General features: G+C 35.8%; 1 protein-coding gene across 1 annotated transcript in view; it reads right to left on the bottom strand.

The window, feature by feature from the left end:
• The window catches only part of MTERF3 (mitochondrial transcription termination factor 3), a 50,300-nt gene that overhangs the window by 20,368 nt on the left and 10,556 nt on the right, over nt 1-19,376 (bottom strand). Inside the window, exons 3-5 of the mRNA XM_043992832.1 lie at nt 16,031-16,360; nt 12,446-12,598; nt 10,189-10,378 (exon numbers count right to left, since the gene is read on the bottom strand). Of these exons, the coding sequence (XP_043848767.1) occupies nt 10,189-10,378; nt 12,446-12,598; nt 16,031-16,340 (653 nt within the window). The 5' untranslated portion in view covers nt 16,341-16,360. The remainder of the gene's footprint in view (nt 1-10,188; nt 10,379-12,445; nt 12,599-16,030; nt 16,361-19,376) is intronic.

Here is a 19,376-nt window from a genome sequence, read left to right as displayed (position 1 = left end):
ACCTGGAGGGTCTTACGTGAGCTGATGATGAGTGAGATGAGCAGAACCAGAAGAACATTGTACACAGTATCATCAACATTGAGTGTTGACCTACTGTGATGGACTATATTCTTCTCACCAATGCAATGGCACAGAAGAGTTCCAGGGAACTCATGATAGAAGAGGATCTCCAAATCCAAGAAAAAAAAAAAAGAAAGAAAGAACTGTGGAGTATAGAAGCTGATTGAACCATATTATTTCTTTTGTTTTGGGCGCTGTTGGTTTTTTTTTTTTTTCTATTTTGAGGTTTTGCATCACTGCTCTGATTCTTTCTCTTGTAACAGGATTAATGCAGAAATAGGATTAATGTTATTATGTGTATATTAAAAAAAATATTATAGAAATGCTAGCAATAGCAATGAGAAGAAGAAATTGAAGGAATCAGAATGTGTAATGAGGTAATAAAACTATCTCTATACTTGAGAAATCCCAAAGATTCAACTAAAACGTTAGTGGAAACAGTAATTTTTAGCAAAGTAGCAGGATATAAAATAAACCCACAAAAACATCAACATTTCTATATATTCACCAATAAAACCCTACAGGAAGAGATAATAAGAAATATCCCCATTTAAAATAACTGTAAACGGTATAAAATACCTGGTAATACACCTATCAAAACAAACCCAGGACTACTACATAAGCATAATTATAAAACACTTTTCAAAATCAGATTTAAGTAATTGGAGAAATATTCACTTTTCGTAGGTAGGCAAAGCCACGTGATGAAATAATGGGATTTAGCAGATACTCAAAGACCCACCTGGAGATTAATTGAGACTGATTTAATCAAGTGAGAGTGATTGACTGCTGCTTAAGCCTACTTCAAGTTAATTGGATTGTAATCACACCTGGCTAGCCCTTAAGAAGGTATTGTTCTCAAGAAACTAGGCTGTGAACTCAACTTGAGAACACCTTCAAAGCCAATGGATTTGGATGACGCCAACCAATCACCTTGAAGCAGCGTGTAAGGACCGCCTCTGTTCCAGATCTATAAAAAAGCTTCCACAGGCAGCTTGAGAAGGAGTTCTTGATTAAAACAGGCTTGTGGAGGAGGACTTCAGGAAGAACCCAACCAAGCTGGAACTCTAGGCTAGGTAGGACTTCTTTTTCATAACCTTCTGAACTCTTTGTAAATATCTGTATGCTCTAATAAATGTTTAATGCCCAAAGACTGGTACTGAAGCCTTTTAATTTTTGGCGACCACAATTAAGATTTTAAACATCACAGCCAATATAATAAAAATCAAAATTTTACCTAAATTAATCTATTTATTCAATACCACTGCAATTAGATTACCAACAAATTATTTTGTTGAGCTAGAAAAAATAATTACAAAATTCATTTGGAAGAACAAAAGGTCAAGAATATCAAAAGAACTAATGAAAAATAAATATAAAAGAAGGAAGGTTAGCAGTATCATATCTTAAACTGTACTATAAGGGACACTAAGCATCAAAACTATCTGGTACTGGCTAAGAAATAGAAAGGCAGATCAGTGGAACAGAAGAGACATACAATACACAGTAGCAAACATAGTAACCCTGTTTTTGACAAACACAAAAACTTAAGTTTTGGGGATAAGAATTCATTTTTTGGTGAAATTTGTTGGGAAACCTGGAAAGTAGTCTGGCAGAAATTGGGCATATACCAACATCTTACACCATTTATGAAGATAAGGTCAAAATGGATATATGACCTAGATATAAAGAAAGACATAAAAAATTAGAAGAACATGAAACACTATCAGACTTATAGATAGAAGAACAATTTATGAATAAACAAGAAATTGTGAGGTGCAGAGTGGATAATTTTGATTATATTAAATTAAAAAGGGTTTTTAAAAATAAAATTAATGTAGCCAAGATTTGAAGGAAAAGAGAAAATGAGGAGAAAAATTTTATAGACAGTTTCTCAGAAAAAGGTTTCAAATCTCAGATATATAAAGATCTTTGTCAAATTTATGAGAACACATCTCATTCTCCAATTGATAAATGGTAAAAGGATATGAACAGGCAGTTTTGGGGGAAGAAATCAAAACTATATGTAGTCATAAGTAAAAATGTTCTAAATCACTATTAATTAGAGAAATGCAAATTAAGAAAATTTTGAGATATCTTACAACTATCAGATTGCTTAAAATGATAGAAGGGGTAAGCAACAAATGTTTGAGGGGATATGGAAAAATTGGGACACTATTTCACTGTTGGCGAAACTGTGAATTGATCCAACTATTTTGGAGAGCAACCTAGAATTATGCCCTAAGAGTTATAAAATTGTGTATGCCTTGACCTAGCAATATTAGTATTAGGTATGTTTCCCAAGGTGATTAGGGAAAAAGGGAAAGAACTTAAATATTCTAAAATATTTATCGCAGCTCTCTTTGTGGTGGCAAAGAACTGGAAATTGAGAGGATGTCTATCAACTGGGGAATGGTAAACAAGTCGTGGTATATGATTGTGATGGAATGCTACAAGAAATTATGAGCTGATGGATTTTAGAAAAACATGGGAAAACTTGCATGAAATAATAATGATTGAAATGAGCAGAACCAAATCATTTTGAGTATTATAAATACTCAAATCAATTACAAAGGACCTATGAAAGAAGATGCTAAGATGCTATCTACATTCAGAGAAAAAACGATAAATAGATGTACAGTATAGTTTTATATCTATATATTATATAGCATGCAATAATATGTTTATATATACCTATACCTATACTTATACATACACACATATTTGTATCTAATGGTAGCCTTCTCTGGGGCAGGGTGGGGAAGGAGGAAAAAAGTGCATAGCGGAGAACAAAAGAAAATTTAGAAGGAAGCACAAAAAAGCAGGATAGCTTTGAAAACAACATATAATATTTATTAAACAGTGAAATAGAAATTCATGGTTTTATATTAAATCCTTTTATGTTGTGCTGTGAACATGTAAATGTTCTTTTTTGTCTTTTTGTATTTAAATTCAAAATGAATAATTTTTTTTAAAAAGAAAAAATAAAGGTTAAAAAAAGAGAAAAGAAAATTTAGATACATTTTAAAAATTTGTTCCTCCATGACACAGAAAACAAACTCTCCAGTGTCATCCTTTATACCAGAAATCTTTCTTAAGCCTTCCCCATCTCTAGGTTGGTTCCCAAATCTTTTCTTAAACTATTTTGTACCCATTTGCTCATTTTGTATGTTCTTCTCTGGACTTTATTATACTTCAGAAAAGATGTATGAACAGAAATGGACACAATAATCTAATACTATTCTAGCAATTGGGAAGTGTTTAACATGTCATACTCAGGGGGCAGCTAAGCACGAAGTGGATAGAGCACTAGCCCTGGAATCAGGAGGACCCGAGTTCAAATCTGGCCTCAGACACTTGACAACTTACTAGAAGTGTGACCCTAGGCACTTAACCCCAATTGCCTCACCAAAAACCAAACAAACAAACAAAATGTCATACTCAGTAAAACCAAGTGTCATTTAGGCTGATCTCACAACAGCACATTACTGACACATACTGTTCATATGACTCCTGAGATCAATCATTTCCCATCCCATCCCAACTTAGCTCTTTGGCTTCTGACCCTAAGTAGACCATCTCATCTCTCTCCTTACTACTTTTTATAAATTGTTAAGTTGAGGTCACAGTGAATAATATCTCTATCTTTTGAAAACAATGCATGTCTAACTAATCTTCAGGAAAAATAAGTTGCCAAATCTTATCTTTCTCCACAACATCTTTCAGATGTGTCCCCTCTTCTCTCTACCCACAAAGTCATCACTTTGGTTCAGGCTCTTATCACCTTTAGTCTGAACTACTGCAATAGGCTTCTACATGGACTTCCTGATTCAAATGTCTATCTCTTCTAATTCATCCTCCACACCAGGGCTTCTTAAACTTTTTCTAACCTCGACCTCTTTTCACTGGAGAAATTTTTACATGATCCTGGGTATATAGGTATATAAAATAGATATACATAACCTTTTACTAAATTTTTCGGGACCCCCCACATTCAGTTATGTGACCCCACATGGCTCTACACAGCTATCAAACTGATTTTTTTAAGGCAAACACTTGACCATGTCACCCACCTATACTCAATAAACTCCAATGACTTCCCATTACCTTTTGAACATATATAAACTCTTCTGCTTGTAATCTACAGCTCTTCATTACCTAAGCTCTATAGTTCAGATATAATCATAGACTTGCCCCAATCCATGTATCCATGCCTTGTATTGACTATTCCCATGCTTGGAATGTCTTCCCTCTGATGTTAGAATCCCTGATTTCTTTCAAGACTCAATTGCCACCTCTTCTTGAAGACTTTCCCAATCCACCCAGTTGCTAGTGTTTTCTCAACCTTTAAGCTCACCTTCTACCTACTCCATTTGTATCCTGTATGAGCCTAATTATATACATGTCTCCCCCATTAGAGTATAAGGTCCTTAAGAGTAGGGATTGTTTTTCCTTTTTCTTTGAATCCTTAGGACTTAAAGTGCCTGGCATATAATTCTAAGCACTTTCTGATTGATTAGCTTCTGCTAAAGTACCATTGTGGTGTCTCCTCACAGGACAGAGGTGACCCTGGGATCATAAAGGCTATGCAAGCACTGGCAGTTTCTAACAATTTGGAATGATTCCCAGTGTGGACCCAGTGATAGAATGCATGTCTACTGCCTGAAAATAAACCCAGTTAAATTTGGAGCACTCATCACCAGGCTGAATTTTCCAGCTGCAGTAGCTATCAAAGTTGTATATCAACAACCTCCACTAATGTGCCTTGACATCTATAAATTACTTAAGTATGTACTTAATCTGACACAGGCCTTACTCTCCTTAAGTTTACAAAAACAATTCTGAGAACCTAAAATTTATAATCTACTAAACAGATTTAGGACAAATCTTCCAGCTTATTCTTTGCTTGAATTTCTTTTCTATCACTTCTTTTTTCCACCTACCATACAAGATAAAAAGTCTCTTGGAATTGCTGGTTTCCCTCAAAACTCAGCTCAAGTTCCTCCTTCTATATGACATCCTTTCTCCCCAGATGATTATCATGTATTCATCTTAGATATATTTTATGTATATTTACATCTGCACTTTCTCCCCATTACAATGTAAGGTATTTGAAAGTGGAAAATCTTTTATTTTTGTCTATGTATGTCCAGCAATTAGCACAGTGCTTGGCCCAGAGTATGAGTTTAATACATGCTTATTGATTAATTGACAAAAGGGTTTTGCTAAAATAAGTAATTTTAAAAAATACAACTTAAACAACTCTACAGAACCTTTTCAGTTAATAAGTTTTATAGGTCCAAAGAGATAGAGATTCCCCCCTAAAGCAGGAACTAAGTTTTTGACAGAAACTACGTTTTTATAACGATATATAATATAAACCCTCTTGTAAAATCAAAACCACAACCTTCTTGTAAAATCAAAACCTACTTATGCTATGGCAGAATTCTTAAACTTAAAAAAATATGTGGCATCATGTAGCTAAAATGATAAAAATATTGTCACTTAACCAGAGAATATTTGTATATTATTATTTTATCAATCAATATCATTGAAATACTTATTCTTAATTCTACTGGAGGCATAGCTGTGCCATTCATCTGGTATAAAGAAATGAGCACTGGATTTGGAATAAGAGAACCTGAGCTCAAATTCTGGATTTCATAGGTACCTACAGAACTCCCATATTCCATTTCCTTGTCTTTGCATAATTTGTCAGTTCCTAGAATGTACTTCCTCCTCAGTTCCACCTCTTGAAATCCCTAGTTTTTTATGCCCAAAGGCCTATAAAATTGTGCATACCCTTTGATCCACTGCTAAGCCTATATCCCAAAGACATCCAAAAAAAGGATAAGGACCTATTTGTACAAAAATATTTATAGCAGGTCTTTTTTGTAGTATCTAAGAATTGTAAATCAAAGAGATGCCTATCAATTAGGGAATGGCTAAACAAATTGTGGTATATGATTGTAATGGATATTATCATGCTATAAGAAATGACAGGCAGGATGATTTCAGAAAAACCCAGAAAAGACAAGAATTGATGCATAGTGAACAAAACCAGGAGGACATTGTCAAACAATATTGCTTTTACGGTGTACAAAGAACTGTGAATGACTTACCTATTTTCAGCAAACCAATGGTCCAAGACAATCCCAAAGGACTGATGACAAAGCATCCTATCTGCCTCCAGAGAAAGAACTGATATTGACAATATAGACTGAAGCATGCTAGTTTTCATTCTTTCATTTTTTCCCTTTTATTCTAGTATTCTTGTATGAAATTACTAATAGGGAAATGTTTTACATAACTGCACATGTATAACCTATATCTAAATGCTTACCGTCTTGGGGTGGAGGTAGGCATAGGAAGGAAAGATAGAATTTGGAACTCAAAATTTTAAAATGTTAAAAAATTGAAGGGGAAAAAAAAGAAATCCCTAGGTTTGGGGTTTTTTCCCAAAGCTCAGCTCAAGCACCATCATCTACATGAGAACTTCCCAGCTGCCTTCTTGGGTAGTACTCCCCTTTCAATTACTTTTTGTATATATTGTACTAATTTATAAACATGTTGTATCACCCAATGGAATGCAAGCTTACTGCTTCATTTTTGTCTTGGTATCCCCAGCACTGATTGTAAACCCCCATTTCCTATAAAATGAGGATGCTGGAAAACGTGATCTCTAAGGTCCTTTCCAGTTATAAAGTCCTATTCTTCTATTTTCAGAAAGTTGAAATTATCAGCAAGTCAAGAATTTACCAGCTTCTGTTTTAAGGAAAAAAAGACCTCTAGTATAATGTTTAGACAGGACAAGTCTCTCCCAATGGCACTCCAAACATGGAAGGAGAACTAGCATAAAGTAGAATAATGGATTAGGAATTAGCAGAATTTAGTTCTAATTATGGCTCTACTACTGGCCTTGCCACCTAAGGCAATTCACTTCACATCTGTGGGAATATTGAGGGGGTATGACTAAATGATCTTCAAGGTTCTACCCAATTCAAAATCCTATGACATAACCTCTGAGATGGGTTAACTGGGTTAACATTTGGGTTAGAAGTAAACATGGTGTATGGAAAAGAGCAATGGAGGTGGAGTAGAGATGGAACAGGTTCAAAGTCCTGATTCCATTATTTCTTACTATGGGGCTTTAAGGGGCAAGTCACTTGAACATCCTAAAGACAGTCAACAGCCCTAGGCCTGCAGTCAGGAAGACCTCAGATACTTCCTGAGCAAGTCACTTCACCTATTTGCCTCAGTTTCTTCAGCTGTAAAATGGGAATCATATTAGCAACTACCTCCCAGGGTCGTTATGAGGATCAAATGAGATAATTATTGTACAGTGGTTATTAGTACAGTATCTAGCACATAGCAGGTGTTTAATAAATCCTTCCTTCTTCCCTCACTCAGTTATAACTATAGTTGTCTCATCTATAAAATAAGTGGCTTGGACAAGATGATCTCTAGAAAGTCCTTTTTGACTCTAAATGTTGTGACATGAATGTGATAGTACTAAGCATCTATCTTTCCCTTAGTCTCTTCCCCTTAAAAAAAATCCTACATTACTAACTACCTATTAGACATTTCCAAATGGATACCCATAGGCATCTCAAATGCAACATGTCCAAATTATATTATCTGGCAAACCCTGTCTCCTCCCAACTCCCCTACTTCTATTGAAGGCATCATTATCCTTTCAGCTGCCCAAATTTATAATCCAGGAATCATCCTCAACTCTCCCTTTTCCCATACCTTCATATCTGATCAGGTGCCAAATCTTGGTGATTCTATCTTCACAACATATTTTTCACATATACTCTTCTCTTACATGACTACTACCCGATTTCAGGTTCTCAACACCCCTCACCCCAAAACAAGTTCCTAATTAGTATCCCCGAATTCACTCTCCCTTCTCTAATCTGTTCTCCACACAACTAAGTAATTTTCTGAGAATATACACTAACCACAGTACTCCCCTGCTCAGGTGGCTTCAGTGGCTCTAACTTGCTTCTAAGATAAACTACAGAATCCCTCTGTTTGGCCCTCTAACCTGCTAGCAGCCTTCCAGTCATATGTTCACTATAGCAGTCAAACTAGCCTCCCTGCTGTTCTCCACATAACATTCTGTGCTCCCTTTCCATCCTTTGCTTGGGTGGACTTCCATATCTGCATCACAGTCCTCTTCACTCTGTATCTTAGAATCCCCAACTTCCTCTTAGGCTCCGCTCAAACACTGCTTCATTCATGAGGCCTATACCCATCTTCTAGTTGTAGGTTATTTACCAACATACAAGATGTTTTCCTCCCAAAAAAATAAAACTTCCTCTAAGCAAAATCTGTTTGATCTATCTTTGTATCCCAAGGACTAAACACAGTGCTAATAACACAACAGATGCTTCATAAATGCTTACTGAGTAAAGGAAAAGCAAACAAAATGCATCTCTTTTAAACTCCTTTAAGTAAAACATATGGGGACTTCCCTTTTCCCTGGAAGAACACCTAACTCTAATAGTAATAATAACAGATAGCATTTACATAGCACTTTTAGGTCTGCAAAGTACTTTACAAAATTATCTTACTTCATCCATAGGGAGTAGGGTGCCATTATCATGCCCTACTTTACAGAGAGGAAACTGAGGCAGAAAGAGGTTAAGTGACTTGTCCTGGGTTACACAACGATATATCTGAAGGTGGATATGACCTCAGGTCTTCCTGACTCTAGGCCCAGTGCTCTATCCAAGAAGCCACCCAGCTGTCTCTAGGTTATGTAGTGACAAATTGGATTGTTTGCACCTAACTCCCAATTCAAATTAATATAGAGAGGTGACTTAATATCTGAAATGAGCAAATCTTAGGCATGTATTTACACTGAATCCATTTCTAGGTATTTATATCCCCTCTGTTGGAGCAAAAATTAATCCTCATGTCACAGCCCCAAAAGAATATAGTGTATAGATACTAATAAAGGTTAGCACCAGAGAACATCCAAGAGAAAAATTTTAGAAAAATCTTTTTTTTTTTCTAAATCCATTAAGGAAAATAAAATCCCTACCTTAGCAAGGGTCTTTGAGATTCATTAAAATTTGGTGATAGCTTCATATCTAAACAACAAATGAATGTTGTTCTAACTCCAGGAGAAAATAAAAAGCCTAATTTAGGACTCTTTTCCCCTACAACTTCTTGATCTAAGAATTTCAGAGTACACTAAATAGAAATCACTCTTCATTCTCTAAGAACTAGTTAAATCACAGAGCTAGATATAAAATGGGGGACAGACGACTAATAGAGCCCTTCCAGTTATAAGACTTTATATAAGATTGATGGCTCTTACAGGTAAAGACAACTAAAATAATTTTGGACTGTGGGGAGAAGATGGAAACAAATGAGCTCCCTCCCACCCTCTCAGGGCAATGAAGGTTAAGTGACTTGCCCAGGGTCACACAGCTAGTAAGTGTCAAGTGTCTGAGGTCGAATTTGAACTCAGGTCCTCTTGAATCCAGGGCTGGTGTTTTATCCACTACACCACCTAGACAGATAAGCTTTTAAGGAATTAGCTAGAGCCATTGTTAAAAGAGAAGGAATGGGGGCAGCTAGATGGCGCAGTGGATAGAGCACTGGCCCTGGAGTCAGGAGTACCTGGGTTCAAATCTGGCCTCAGACACTTACTAGCTGTGTGATCCTGGGCAAGTCACTTAACCCCAATTTGCCTCACTAAAAAAAAAAAAAAAGAAAAGAAAGAAAAAAAAAGAGAAGGAATGGATCATTCAGAGAATATTGAAGAGAAAAAGAAGGTAGAGATTATTCCAAGGCTGTGAGTCAGGGAAGCTAAGATTGTTATTGCTGAGAACAATAAGATAGTGTGAGGAAAGAAATGGGTTTGGTAGTTAACAAAATGAGTTCTGTCTCAGATGCTTATTTTAGATCTCAGTGGGACATAACAACCACCTCAGTGTCTCACATTTGCAATCTGCTATTGTGTTACAAGTATTTCCATATTCATTACCTCACTTGCTCCTCAAAACAACCTGGTGAAATAAAGACAACAAGAAATACCTCACAACTATGGTATTTCTCCCATAATTACATCTTTGGTATTTAGTGAAAGCAATCAGTTTACAAAAATCTCACCTGTTCCTTAGATTCTCCAAGTCTTCAGTTAAAATAATATAGTTTTTAGTAAGGAATGCTCCTAATTGGTTATCTCCTACACCAATATCCTTAAGAAACAGAAGTATTTTTTGTATGTCGTTTTCGAAATCCAGCCTCAGAAGGAGTGTACCAGCACCTGGGCGTTTTTCCAGCTTGGACAAATTGACCCCTATAGCAAGTGATACACATTAGCTGAGTTACTCATCTTGCTATGCTCATAAGCACCATATCTAGACAATTACTTTTATATATCATCAACAATAACAAACTGTAATTCACATTTACATAACATTTTACAGTTACAAAGTTCTTAAATATATCATCTCATTTGAGCCTCTTAACAACTCTTTCAGGTAAAGGTGTTCTAAGTGATTTCATTTTAGAAATGAGAAACCAGAGAATTTGAGTGACTTTTGCCCTATGACAAAAAAACAGTAAGTAATAATGTCAGTATCTGAATTCAGGGCTTCCAATTCCAAATCCAGTGTTCTTCCTAATACATCATACTCTCACTCAATCGTCATTATATCCAGAAAGTAATTTAGATGGGCAAATGAAAACATTCTCATTCTGAAGAGTTCCAGGAAGACCACTTAGGACAGTGTCCTAAGAGGGGGAGAAGGTGAAATGTTTAGCATGGAAAAAAGATGACTAAGAGGGGAATATCATCATTGTCTTCAAATATTTGAAGGGCTCTACTGTGGAAGAGGGATTAAATTTATTTTATGTGGAAAAACTAAAATCAATAGGGGGAAGCTATAGGAGAGCACACTGTGGTTCAACAAAGACAAACTTCTTAATGATTACAGCCAGCCAAAAGTGGAATTGTCATGACAGGTACAGAAAATACTAAAAAAAAGGTTGGGTCACATGTAAGGAATATTTAAAGAGGATACCGGCTCAGGTAGGGGTTGTTTTAAGCGGTCTACAAAGTCTCTTCCAAATCTTGGATTCTATGTTTTATAAACTAAGTTGGTGACAGAGTTCAAAATAAAGCAAGCAGGTTAAAAATAAAATGATGGTACTTATTCAAAGCCTGATATTGAAAAGGAAGTCAACTGGGCAGCACTATATAGCAAAAGGATTAGGAGTTATGCCTTTTCCTCTCAACTGTATTTCTTCACTGGTTTCCACAAGTAAAAGGATCAACAGAAATAAATGCCAAATACCAATTCTTCCTACAGAAAAGCCCTCCCTAGATCTTAAACATTTTTTTTTTAGTGAGGCAATTGGGGTTAAGTGACTTGCCCAGGGTCACACAGCTAGTAAGTGTTAAGTGTCTGAGGCCAGATTTGAACTCAGGTACTCCTGACTCCAGGGCCGGTACTCTATCCACTGCGACACCTAGCTGCCCCATCTTAAACATTTATTCAGTAAGATGGAAGCTAGTTCCAGAAAGCTATGACTAATGAGGGTGGGGGACACTTTCTAACAGCTTAAAATGTCACCACCGAGTCGGCCTTTAATTTTTAACAAAGTACTGTAGTTTTATACATTGTTAAAGTGTTTCATTCAGTCTGAGCTGTCAAACTCTAGCTGTGCTAAAACAAAGAGATACTCTGGAAAGCTTTCTTTAATCTTAGTTGAGAGGGCAGAGTTTTACTAAGGTAGTGCCATCAGTGTTCATTAATGATTTCTTTTACCTCATCATCTCTGCAATAGCTGTAGTTAGCACTTGATACAATCACTCCTGGAGATATGTGCACATAAGGGCATTCCAAAATATTATCCAATGATTCAGTCATAGTCCCACTATTTTTACATTGCTAGGTTACCAACAGAAAAATAACATAAAAGATGTCACCCTAAAGATGTATGACTGGAAAAGGAGGTGGGCTGGCCTTGAAGCTAGAGGGAGGGATGTCAGAGGGATAGACCTAGTAGAACTTTGGCATCCATGTGATATTTAGATAACTAGAGGAAGGATGCCAGCACACTAGGTAGAGTCCCCTTGAGAGTTATGGGAAGATATAGAAACATGATAATGGTTGGCAAACTGCAACACACAAAAGCAACATCTACATTGACGGTACCATTGGTACCCTTAAGTGTAAGTTATTAGGAAGCCAAACCTTAAGTGTATCAAGTGTATCAAGCACACACACTTGACAAAACTAAAAATTACTCTAAGTATTATAAACTTTCTGATGACAAGGAACACAATGTAAACCTTCATTTCTAGAGCAGAGCTAGCAATTTAATGGGTGCTCCAAACAATACATGATTGACCACTTACCCAGGAGCACTAACTTCTGCAGTGTCTCAGAACGATCCACATAGTCTTGAAGTGTGAATGAAGCTGGGGGCAGAGGAGGTTCTGCAACAATCTGCACAGCATCCTCCTCAGAAATCTGTTGCAGTGGAGAGATTGGGGGCAAATCCTCCAGTTCTTGAAGTCATCATTGTAGACATGTGTGAAGAAAGGATAAAGCTAAGTTCTTCCTACTGAGCACATGCTTTCTCTCAAGACAACCTATTTCTGAGTTTATCTCTCTCACAAACTGGACTGATACCTGCTTGGGGGGAGGGAGCGGAGGGAGGGAAGACAGGGTAAAAGAGTGGGTGGGTGGATGCAGACCTATGATTTCAATCACATGGTGGTATGTGCGTGCGTGTATTTGTGTGCATGGAATTCCCAGTGTGGAAACTCCCTTCATCAATGCAAATCTCCAACTCTATAACTTCTAGTCATAGAAAGGTACATAGGAACTGAAAGGTTAAGTGATTAACTTGTAGCTATTGTCGTTTTAGTCATTTTCAGTCACGTCCGAGTCCTTGTGACCCATTTTGGGGATTTTCTTGGCAAAGATACTGGAGTAGTTTGCCATTTCATTCTCCACCTAGTTTCATAGATGAGGAAATCTGTAAACAGGGTTAAGCAGCTTGCCCAGTGTCACATAGATAGTAAATTTCTGAAGCCAGATTTGAACTCAGGAAGATGAGTCTTCTTGACTCCAGGTCTGGCATTCTATCTGCCATGCCACTATACTTCTATCACAATCATAAGAGACTTTATTATCTACAAATATATAATCCTTCTAACACTCTGTCCTCACAGTTTCCCAAAACCTTTGTCTCCAATACTGTGGTCAAACTTTAAATGTTATCACATATAAATTCAACACTAACAAGATGCTAAGCTCTGCAATTTCCCTCTGAGCACTATCTCTTGTCCTAACTCTCAAATTCTCTTACTTAATCCATACCTGTTCTTGGTATTCATTGGAAACCTCAGTGCCTCATTTTTCCCCTATTGTCCCAAGGCATTAACTATTTCCCGGCCTCATTTTCCTCCCTGCTCTTAACTATGGGAACAACAATATTAATAGTGCCGTCTTCTTTACCCTTTAATCTTCTGTTATTACGTCTCCAATATCCCTCAACCCAGGTTGTTTCTACCATTTGCCTCTTCACCAACCACTTCCAAACTGTTTAATGTGGTTGGAGCAAATCACTATAAATCTATTCCATCGACTACCTGAAATATGGCTTCTGTACCCAATACTATATTGGAATTGATCTTTCCATGAGCACTAATGACCACCTAATTAACAAATCCAATGTCCCCACCCCCCTTTTCTGACCATAATAATGTTGATTTAAGGCATGTAATACTATGGACCAATCCCTCCTTCAGTACTGCTCTCTGGGCTTCTGTGATGTAGCATTCTCAGTTTCCCTTCTACTTTTAATCATTCCTTTGCTAGTTCCTCATCTTCCACCACCTCTTTAAAATTGAATGTTTTCCCAAGTTGTAGTTCTTAGCCTTATTCTCTCCCTACATTCACTTTCTCCTTTGGTGCTCTCTTCTACTACCACTACTTTAATTATCTTTAAAAAGATAACTCCCAAATTTCTGTCTTCAACCCCAAATGTTGCCTAGAGCACTGGCCTCATTTCCAAATGTCTGTTGGGCAGCTATACTTGCATGGCCTTTTGGCATCTCAGATTCAAAATGTTAATACTGAACATTAATATTACCAACTAAATTTGCTAAGCAACTACTTACATTTTAATTCACTTTACTACAAGATAAACAGCACAGTATAGTGAATGGAGAGTTGGCCTTAAAGTCAAGAAGCCTTGGGTTCAAGTTCCTTGGGACTCTGCCATGTGTTGCCTGTGTGAAAGACAACTCTTGGTGACCAGGCAAGTCTCTCTAAACTATAGATAAGGTTCTGATCTAACCTGATAGAGAAGCTCCTTACCTAACTCTCACTAAATTGATGAAATCACTAATTTGGTAAAAAAAAAAAATTTGATGTATAAAGTAACACTCTTTTCAGTCATCCCAAACAGGAATTTTTGTCCGCTCATTTTTCCTTTTTTTTAGTTAGTGTAGACTGTGTTCTTTGATTCTACATTTTTCAATTTGTATTATTTCATAAAGGATTTTTCAGATTTCTTTATATTCCTCATGCTTGCTGGTCTTAATTACATTACATTAACATATCATAATTTATGTAACCATTTCCCTACTGTGAGATACAGACTACTTCCAGTTTTTCAATGGATAGAATATAGAATGCTTAGCATTCATTGCATGCTTCTATGAAAAAATTGAAAAATCACTTGCAGTTGCTCTTGATGTCACTTTTAGGGTACATTCTAAATGATGAAATTATTGGATCAAAAAGCATTATTATTTTTGTGACTTTAAAACTTTTACTTCATAATATCAAATTGTTCTCCAAAAAGATTCTCTAAGTATATTTGTTTCTCAACAATCACCCCAGCATTGTTTCTTTTGTGGGGGGGGGGGGAACAGATGGGAAAAGGGAGCTAGGTGGCACAGTGGACAGAGTACTGGCCCTGAAGTTGGGAGGATCTGAGTTCAAATCTCACCTCATTTCCCTGTCCAAAAGAAAAAAAAAAGAACCAATATGGCTACATCAAAAATAGTTTATGCCAGACTACTTTATTCTTCTTTATTGAAAAGATTATTAGTCTAATAGATCAGGGGAATGACATAGCTATAGTTTACCTAGATTTCAGCAAAGTGTTTGATGTTTCTAATGCTATCCATGTGGACAAGATATAGAGATTTAAGCTAGAAACTACTAGGCACAAAGAAGTCATTAATGAATTGATGCCAATTTGGGAGGGATAAGACGCTAGCAGTGTAGCCCATACACTCTATTCTCAGGCTCATGCATGAACATAAAGGTTAAAAGGACCTCACAGTTCATTCTAATTCAAACCCCATATATTACATATGATTAAAGGGCAGTCTAAGATAAATGTATGTATGTATGTACGTATGCATGCATGTATATTGTGTTTCTGATGTACGTGTATTGCATTGTGTGTGCATATATACATGTGCATATGTATGCACACACACACATACATACAGTAGAACTGGGATTCAAAATCAGGCCTTCTGACTCCAAATTCAGTACTCTTTCCACTATATCATGCATGAAACACATAATAAATCCAAAATTCATACACTTTTAGGAAATGAATACAAATGTTAAATTATAAGGATTGCAAGTTGTCTTCCACAAACCCAAACAGTTTGAATATAGTTTTAAGAATCTAAACAGTGAAATAAAATTTCTAAATGTTACTAGAAAGTACGTCAAAAAGCAGTCTGGCAAACAAATAAAAATTTATTGTCAGATTTTTAAAAACCATTCCATGACAGTATAGCTATTTAAAAGTTATAGTTGTCAGTAGCATTATAGTTTGGGGTTTTTCCTTCCTAAGTATAAAGTATACTACTTTCTAGTAGCATAATAGTCGTTTTCTACAAACAATTCACCCCCCACCCTAAATGAATTCAGAAACAGGAACTTGTCCCAAATTTCAAAGTTACCTTCTAATGAATCAAAGTTGGTTACTTCAGTTTTGAGTTGTAGTTCATTAATGGAAGGAGGGTGAGTGTCTTGTACAGAAATATTATCTTGTCTACTTGAGCTGAGAGCTTGGGAACTATTCCATAAGGAAGAAGTCCTATAGTTCATGAATCCCCAATGGAAAAAATTGCCAGAAGATTCCTGAGGCCGTGCCAAGAGTCCATGTAAAGTTGTTTTTCTTGGTCTCATGAATTGATTTCTGATGGTGATGAAACTTTTTATTTTTAATGAGTAGAACCATTTGGGTATCTGCTGAACTGGTGAAGCCATTTTCCATATAATGTTGACAACTATAAAAGAAGTATACAATGGAAAATTTTTTAAAAAGCTAAAACAATATTTTAGAAAGTAAAACAACATATTGAAAATAGAAAATAGAAAAAATAAGTCCTTAATTGACCATAGATATAGAACTAAATAGGAATCCAAATCCAAGCCCTCCATTTTACAGATGAGGAAACTGAGTCCTAGAATGGTTAAGTCACTTTGCCAAAGTCACACATATAAATATATGCAGATTTGAACTGATATCCTCTGACTCTAAATTCTTCCCACTGTACCAACCTGGTATATATTGGTTTGTTGTTTTTTTTTTTCTTGGCCAGGAAGAAAAGATAAGAACGAGGAGCTTCAAGAGAAAGACAGGAAGGAATCTGCAGGATGCAGATGTGCAGATGGATACACATATTCAAAATATAAGGCAAAAATTTGAGTAGAAGAGAAAAACATTTAAGACAGATATCTATAATTGTGTCAAATATATCCATCAATATGAGACTATTAATTCACAAATCACATTTCAGGAAGATGGGAACATGAGAACAAATTAGTGTCCTGAAATTCAATCTTTGCACAGCAGATTGTGAATCTGAATATCACTATATTACTGAAATGTGTTTTATGGACTATAAAAGCTGTTAAAAAATCATCTCTGCCATTACATGAACTATCAAAACATTTATTATACTACTTATAGAACAGTGAATGGTATTTCTTTTACTTCATCCACAGAGCTGAACTAATATCTGATTATTTCAAGGATAAAACTGTTTTCTAAAACAGGACTGCTCACAACAAAAGCAGTTCTGTTGAATTGTCAACACTTATGTGTGGAGGTGTATGAAATTGGAAGGAGAAAAACAATATAGCTTTTAATGAAAAAGGTTACAACTAACAAGGATAATGAAATGACAGCAATAAGCAAAAATCTGGCAGCAAACACAAATTTCTCTCCAACTAAAATAAAAAGAATTAAAAGAAATATTACCATTGGAAAAAGATGTTAGTCAGCCCCCCAAAATCTTCCTTTTTCTAAAGAAGATGTGCATGACAGCAATAAATGCTTTTTAAAGACATTTGTAATCTAAAAGGCCAACTTAGCTAGACAACAGCCTTGTTCTTAAAGTGAGTATATCACAAATTGACATTTCAGGCTGTTTTAATCAAAACTGAAGCTAGGATCTTAATTAAAACTGCTTGAATTTATCTACCAACAATTTTGATTCTGGACTTTTCTTGTTGGATCTATTGGCCAATAAAGAACTTTGAATAAGGTCCAAACTACCTTTATTTTATTGTTTTGCCTTTAAGATTTATTGATATTGTTTTCACATAAATACTTCTCAATATCCAAATACCATCAAAAGGACATTCTTCATTTATCATTTGTTAATAAAAAGGAGGATCCTTTAATTTTGACAACATAAAAATGATCACTGTAAGTGACCAAAGTACTGCTGCCCCTCCCTGTTGATATCATTGTGTCTATCACACAATAAGCTTTTTTTTAAATGTAATACCTTTTTTTTGGTGTTTTTTGTTTTGTTTTGTTTTGTTTTGTTTGGCAGGGCAATGAAGGTTAAGTCACTTGCCCAGGAAGGACCTGCATGAACTGATGATGAGTGAGATGAGCAGAACCAGAAGAACATTGTACATAGTATGTATCATCAACATTATGTGTTGATCAACTGTGATAGACTAGATTCTTCTCACCAATACAATGGTACAAGAAAGTTCCAAAGGACTCATAAAGGAAAAGGATCTCCAAATCCAGAAAAAAAAAAAAAGAACTGTGGAGTATAGATGCTGATTGAACCATACTATTTTTCTTTTTGGTGCTGTTTTTCTTTTTTGAGGTTTTTCCTTTTTGCTCTGATTCTTCTCTTATAACATGAATAATGCAGAAATATATTTGATGATATTTTATATATATATAACCTATATCATTACCTGCTGTCTAGGACGGGGGGGGGGGGGGGAGATTTGAAATTGGAAATCTTATGGAAACAAATGTTGAAAACTATCTCTACATGTAACTGGAAAATAATAAAAAACTTTTATTCAGTAAAAAAAAAAATAGATGTTGATTGATTGAAAAAAAAAAGTGACTTGCCCAGGGTCACACAACTAGTAAGTATCAAGTGTCTGAGGTTAGATTTGAACTCAGGTACTCAGTGCTTTATCCACTGCACCACCTAGCTACCCCCAACAATAAGCTCTTAATAAATGTTTAATTGCCAGAGTTTATTTGACATGGCTTTTCTTCTTTCATTCTATCATTTCATATAAATTCTCACATTTCTCCAAATTCTTCATAGGATTGCAAATTTAATGGCAGCTTTAAGCTCTAAGGCTACATGCATTTTTTTAAAACAATAAAAAGACTTTAATGGAACTGAAATTTAATTTTTAATTTTTTTTTAATGAGGCAATTGGAGTTAAGTGACTTGCCCAGGGTCACACAGCTAGTAAGTGTTAAGTGTCTGAGGCTGGATTTGAACTCAGGTACTCCTGACTCCAGGGCCGGTACTCTAACCACTTCACCACCTAGCTGCCCTGGAATTGAAATTTGAACTTGATTACAAAGCCATGAGACAAAAGCACTGGAGGGTTGGGCTGAGGGGGGGGGAGGCCCCCCGCAGAACAGGACTGAATGGGACACTTAAGAGGAGGCTGTGATTAAGTTACTTGCCCATAGTTACATAGCTAGTATTTTTTTTAATTATAAAAATATTTTATTATTTTTCCAGTTACATGTAGAGAGAGTTTTCAACATTTGTTTTTATAAAATTTCTTATTTCAAATTTTTCTCCCTCCCTCCCCCCCTCCCCAAGACAGTAGGTAATCCTATATAGGTTATATATGTACAATAACATTAAACATATTTCTGCATTAGTCATAAGAGAAGAATCAGAGCAAAAAGGAAAAACCTCAAAAAAGAAAAACAGCATCAAAAACAAAAGAAATAGTAAGGTTCTGTCTGCATCCATATTCCAGTTCTTTTTTTTTCTGGATTTGGAGAACCTT

The sequence above is a fragment of the Dromiciops gliroides genome, chromosome 1 (genome assembly GCF_019393635.1).
Source record: "Dromiciops gliroides isolate mDroGli1 chromosome 1, mDroGli1.pri, whole genome shotgun sequence".
Lineage (NCBI taxonomy): Eukaryota > Metazoa > Chordata > Mammalia > Microbiotheria > Microbiotheriidae > Dromiciops > Dromiciops gliroides.
Note: the sequence above shows the minus strand (reverse complement) of the source record. Positions and strands in the feature narration are given on the sequence as shown.